The sequence below is a fragment of the Myotis brandtii genome, unplaced genomic scaffold, assembly GCF_000412655.1.
Source record: "Myotis brandtii unplaced genomic scaffold, ASM41265v1 scaffold208, whole genome shotgun sequence".
In the NCBI taxonomy this organism is placed as follows: Eukaryota; Metazoa; Chordata; class Mammalia; order Chiroptera; family Vespertilionidae; genus Myotis; species Myotis brandtii.
The window spans coordinates 7,946,134-7,952,760 of NW_005357764.1; the positions used below are offsets into that span (position 1 = coordinate 7,946,134).

Genomic DNA, 6,627 nt, shown 5'->3' on the forward strand with positions numbered 1-6,627 from the left:
AAAAGGAGACTTACATAGTCCTTATGTATTTATGTCACAAGCCTTTTTGGGGCACTCTCTATGTGCAACATGTTTCTGAGCACTGGAGGTGATGGAGATGAAACAGGCTACACGATTGGTCCTTCCCTTCAAAGCTGCTGGTTTGCCAGTCGGGAGAGACAGGCTGAATGCTATGAAATAGATGAAGAGGTGGGGAGAGAGTGCTGCAGGTGTCACACTGGGCTGGGCATGGAAGTGATCAACCTTCTGGCACTCTTAATCTTATCCCACAGGTAATGGTGATGGACTCTCCTTTTGGATATGAGGACAGAAGCTTTTGTAACAAAGGAGCACAACTCTTATTTCCTAGCACAAATTTCCTCTCTGTGGCAATGCTTCAAAAATTGCATTATGATTTTTTTAAATCCCGTGTAGCTTTGGTAGAGGCAAATGAGGGAGACACAGAGGCCATTGGAGGCACTGTCCTCCCCTGGTTGACCCTGGACCATGTTTCAAACTATTTTAGCTTTGGAAAGGCAAAACAGGGATTCTCAAAAGCTGTAAAATCGCCCATGCCTTCCTGACTAGATTTAAAAACATTTTTATTGTTGAAAATATTATAGATGTCCTCCCTTCCCCCTCCCCCCACCTTGACCCCAACACCTGGTTTCCACCCCACCCCAGGCCTGCATCACCCTATTGTCTGTGTTCATGGGCAATGCATATATGCATATAAGTTATTTGGTTAATCTCTTCCCATCTTCCCCCCCACCCCCACCCCCTACATACCACCACTAGATGTTTTTGTTTGCGATGGGGCTGAGGATTGGGGGCAACAACTAACACTTTGATCTTTCTGCAAGCAAGAGTAATGTGGCAGTAAGCATTGATAGATTGCACTCTGCAAAGACATCAGGTGGGAGTCCACAGTTGTTTACAGTTCTCCCTGCCTGAGTCCTGGACTAATTTACAAAGACAACGGAACAGTAAAGGTTAACAGGTAACGAAGGAAGTCAGCTTCCCCTTTTGCACTTTTATAAATAGGACTTATGTGGTTCTTCAACACTCTCATGATGCTGACTTCTGTCCCAGTCTACCTGCCATAGAGACACTGAGCCCCTGAAGATGGCTGTTATTCTTTCAGTTGTCAGATTTTTAACAGGCAAAAAACCTAAAATATGAATCAGAAGGGAATAACAAAGGATGGAAAGTAGGCTAATCAGTTATCAAAGCCCTTTGGCATTGGGGCCCTTGTTGAGAGCTCTCTAGGAAAAGATCTACTTGAGAGCACCCATGTGGATAAAGAACCCACTGGCCCCTCAGGGGCTGCCTGAACTCACCTATGTTGGTTTTATAATGAGAAATGATTTAAAATATCACTGATCTGTTTATTGACCCTGACAAACCTCTCCAGTGCTCCAGACCTGCAGTTATCACCATGTGTACACATTGTTGACTTAGTCATCCTCTTCAACCACCAGATCAGTAAGCTGAACTCCTGTTGACACCCTTAATCTTATTATCTTATTTGACTGTCTTTCTTAGAGACCCTCAGAAACTTATGTAAAAGTAAAATTGACAGCCTTGGGAATTCAATTGGAAATAAGTGATGAGGTGATTTGGCAGGCCAATCAAGTAATTTTGACAGCAACTACTAGGAAGTAAATACGCCATTAAGTTGGAAGCAGAAATATCAATATTTATTAGACATTGATAGACAGTAGCTGGTTGATGAGGTTTAGCAGTGAGATTTTATGAATACGTAATTTCTTTGAGGGAGGTGTAATATCTTGACTAATTTATCTGTCCTTTGGCTGCATCGGAGCAAGTTTAAAAAGCTGTTTACTGAGGGACTCTTCCCTTGGAATAAGCATTGCTACCAAAAATTATCTCATGCCATAGGCTAGGACTTGTCACTCAGCTGTGTACATACCCTCCACTGCATTGAGCTCTGACTTGGAGCCCAGAAGGTGCACAAACACTATAATGGCTTAATGACCAGTTTCTTTATCTTGAGTGGTCTGTTTCTTAGTCTTAGTGGAAATTCTAGGAGTACCAAATGTCAATCAGACATGCATCAGAACAGAGAGGAAGCCCCAACCATTGTGCCAAACTTTCCTGCAATCATTTCTTCTAGAATGTTCCAGAAGACTGCTATACCTTGGACCCCTATGTTCCATGGTAGCACCAGTCTCTTAGAGTTACTGAGCTACAAGAAAGTCCAAAATCCCCTCCTCCAGCGTGATTTTGGCTAAGGTTCTTCTCAGTCCTACTAGAAAGTTAGCCATTGGCATATAATATCTTTGTGAATATTTCCTCGGGCAGGCAGAAGCCAACCAATTTGATGGTGTTGGCTAGTCCTAGTTTCCTGGAAGCAGTCACTTTTAGTTTTACAGTAAAGTGATGTTGGCAGTGTTTTGTTCACCAAGTGGTTGTTATTTTAATGATTGAATATCCTAGAATAAGTTTGGGGCTCAGAGAGTGTGGAGGCAAGCATCCCCATCCATTTAGGCTCTGGGCAAAGGCAATGATAATTTGTAGAACAGACTCAGGGGTGGGCAAACTTTTTGACTCGAGGGCCACAATGGGTTCTTAAACTGGACCGGAGGGCTGGAACAAAAGCATGGATGGAGTGTTTGTGTGAACTAATATAAATTCAAAGTAAACATCATTACATAAAAGGGTACGGTCTTTTTTTTTTTAGTTTTATTCATTTCAAATGGGCCGGATCCGGCCCAAGGGCCGTAGTTTGCCCACGGCTGGACTAGATAATTCCAGTATGAAAACCTGTGCCTAAAACCAATGACCAGCTCTAATCCAGCTTTAAATCTTGTTCATTTTTTTCACTCACTGTACTTTTGAACACCACAGATATTCGGTATGAGGACTTTTATTTATTTGTTTATTTTAAATATATTTTTATTGATTTCAGAGAGGAAGGGAGAGGGAGAGGGAGATAGAAACATCAGTGATGAGAATCATTGATCACTTGCCTCCTGCACGCCCCCCATTGGGGATCGAGCCCAAAACCCGGCCATGTACCCTTAACCAGAATCGAACCCAGGACTCTTCAATCTGTAGGCCAATGCTCTATCCACTGAGCAAAACCAGCCACGGTAGGAATTCTATTTTTAATGCCATTCTGCAGAGGAAGGAGTTTGAGTCCTAACCCTTCTCTGTGACACCCCTCCTAACTAAGGCAGTCAGTTCCATGCCTGCCTGCTTAAGTGGCCTCATTAACAGTCCTTAAGTCTTGGACCCACCATCCTGGCATGAGTTCCCTCTTGGCGGAGTTGACAAGAGGATCCATTTACTGATGACACTTTTATTAACTGCATTAGCTGATCATATTTGCTGTGGAACTAATATCCCTGTATTCATATTTCTTCTACTAAATGTTGATTACTTAAGCTTAATTCCTTTTTTAATATATCACTAGGTACATGCAGCTTTGGAACCTTTAATGACCATCTTAACCCATGACATTTATTTGAAAAAATTTTGCATGGTTCAGTCTTATAGGTGCTAACTCTTATCTGAAGCTGGAGTGACTGCTGGTGCTTTCTGTGACTGTGGATCCAATGACTGGGCCGTAGGGATGGCAGCTTGTGTGTGTGGCAGCTTGGGACCTGCCATTGGCCACCAGATACTTCCCCTTCCTTGTGAGAAAAGAACCCAGTTTTGTACCTTTTAATCTCTTCTCTTTCCTTTGTCTTTTTCCTTTTTGTGACCTAATTAACTGTCCATGGGGGCCAGACCCAATCAAGGAAGCCAAGGAAACTGGGAAGATGTTGACATGGACCTGCAGTGCCCCCGCAGGAGCTGCATTTGACTCTCAGTTAACTAGTTATTTCTCTTTTCTGAACCTACTTCATTAAGTGTATGCATCCTACTGTAATTGAGGGAATGAAATGAGATATTCCATGAAAAGGGCTTACTTAGCAAAGGAAAAGTATTCAGTAAGTGTTGGCTATTCCTCTTTTTATAATTATAATTATTACTGTGGGTTTGGAGGACATGTTGAGGATATTGCATAATTAGAAGAGGAAAAGTGCCTTTTTTCCCTCTCTGATCTGTTATTGATCAGATTGTCTCACATGTTTAAAACTTCCCATTTTATCGTACCTCTCTCTTAAAAAAAGATGGTTGAAAGAAAACAAATCTTAACATTCCCTCTAATGTGGTTTTCTACTTTTGCTAGGTATCTTAGATCTATTTTCTTTAAATGTGAAAAATGATCAGCTGCTTATTTGAACAAAGTGGACTTCAGTCTTGCTAAGTAGAGAGAGAAGAAATAACCGCGAAGACATGCACCTTAAGCAATCTGTACCTTGCTGCACGGAGCAATCCAATAGGCTATGGCGAGAAAAGGGAGGCCTAGGGAGACTCCAAAGACAGCCAGGAATTTCACAGCAATAGACTGTTGACGTAAGCCTGAGAGATTTTCATACCACATGGTAAGCAATTGCTGCTGACAGTTAGGATGAGCAACGAACTGTAAAAACAAAACAAAAACAAAAAACAAAATGCAAACAGGAAATGACATCAGTAGCACTTAAACGGTATACGACTTATGAGTAGCTTGGGGCTGAAATGTTCTACTTGGGGGTTGCCTGTGCGTTAGAGCAGGAGCATCTGGGTCAGGTACTTGCTGGGTCCTTCTAATTTGGGGATGCTGGGGGTCTTTGTACAGTTGCCAGAGCCCTCACAGGACTGGCTACATCAGTGCGTGGCAAACTGAGGACTCAGAGAAGTCTCAGACACAGAAAATGACAGCCGGCTTCTAGGTAAATGATTATCTCCAATCCAGGGAGACTTCTCTCTGGGCGGAGTTCATCTGGGAGTCAACATGAAAGAATGGATGGAGCATTAATGGGGTTTTGGAGTCCACATGGGTTTGAGTTTTGTTTTACCATTTACTAGCCTCGTGACATTGGTTTAGCTACTTAACCTCTCTGAACCTCAGATTGTCATCTGTAAAACAGAGTCTGTCATAATGTCTTATAGAATTAAATGAGATATTGTAGAAAGCTTCCCCTCTCTATTGCTATGTAGTTTTTAAAAAAAGCACTGGCATTGTTTCTGGAGGACTTGATACTCCTCAGTATTTCGCCACTGAATTCCAGTGGTGTTTGGCTTGGGTTAGTGGACTCTTTGTGGTATGCTGGAACACTGACACATTGTATCCCCCTACAGTAGCTTCTAAAACCATCTCCCTCTCTTGGAATTGCCCAGGTTACATGGCTGACCTCTTGTGGCCATTTTGTATTGTTGATCTCAGCCCTTTGGATAGAGCTTATTGGACTGGGGTGGGGGTGGGGAGGGGTGGGGGTGGAGGACCTTGACTTATACAGGGTACATCAGGTTTTCTCACCAGGGTATTGGAAACTATAATTGGGTGTTAACATGTAACCTGGGGAGATCTGGGCAGACATTTTCCACTGTGTGGACTAAATAGCAAAACATGCCAGTTTAAAAGGGGGAAAAAAGAATTAAGTGAAGAAAGAGGCTCAGATAGTGTCTGACCCTCTCGAGCCCAGCTCCACTCTGACCCCGTGGTCCATGAGACACCTCTGGATTCACCCTTTTTCTGCTTGATCCAGCAAATTGACTTCAGTTGCAACCACACATTCTTTTTCTGCAAATATTTGGTGTACTTGGTCAATTGTTAGTTGATTCTGAGTCCTGACCCATGGAAACTGGTAATAGGCAATATTTAAGTATTTTGTGAGAACACAGTTTACATTTGAGAAAATTATACTCATTTGCTTATTTTCTTCCTGCAACAGGAGAAAGCCATTATGTGGTTTGGTAGCCCTGATCTTTAGCCCTACTCAGCATAGGAGCTGGGTGGGACCCATGGACTAGAGCAGATAGACCTGGCATTCTTAAAAGGGGTTGAGTTTCCATCTGATTACCCTGGAGTATAACATGCTGGTTTTCATCTCATTTGCTTCATTGGGTTTTAAAGAGGACATGTACAGTAATTCCTGGGAAACATTCCCTTTTCATTATAAGAACAATATAAATAAAGCTATTTTTAAACATTCTCAATGCAGATGGCAACACATTCTTGTTTCTGGTTTCTGGGAACTCAGCAGCAGCCAAGTGACCTGTGAGGTCACTATCAAAGGTTTATTTGGCTCTGCAGTGTCCCCTAATCTAATCTAATAAAAGACAAACATGCAAATTGACTGTACCTTTGCTACACCTTAAGCCATGCCCACCAGCCAATCAGAGCGACTATATGCAAATTAACCCAACCAAGATGGCGGCCGGCAGCCACGGAGCTGAAGCAAGCAGGAGGCTTGCTTGCTCCAGTGATGGAGGAAGCCAAGCTTCCCCCCTGCCGCGGCCTGGCTGTGAGCTCCACTCAAAGGAACAAAGTTGCAATTATAGAAAGTAAATAAACCCCAGATATCTGCTTTCAGTCACGGCTACGGAGCTGGAGCGAGCAGGAGCCGGCTCTCAGCTCCACTGAAGGCAACAAAGTTTCAATTATAGGAGGTAAATAAACCCCAGAATAAAAAAAAAACAAAACAGAAAAAAAGGAGAGGCTGGGAGCTTCTGTCGCCAACGGGCTTGGCTAGCCTGAAAACGGCCTTCAGGGGACCCCCACCCTGAAGGGGGTGTGACCAGCCTGCAAAC

General features: G+C 43.0%; 1 protein-coding gene across 1 annotated transcript in view; it reads right to left on the minus strand.

The window, feature by feature from the left end:
* Positions 1–6,627, minus strand: part of TRPC7 (transient receptor potential cation channel, subfamily C, member 7) — a 132,036-nt gene that overhangs the window by 51,432 nt on the left and 73,977 nt on the right. The window contains exon 4 of the mRNA XM_005865598.1: positions 4,310–4,474. Within this exon, the coding sequence (XP_005865660.1) occupies positions 4,310–4,474 (165 nt within the window). The remainder of the gene's footprint in view (positions 1–4,309; positions 4,475–6,627) is intronic.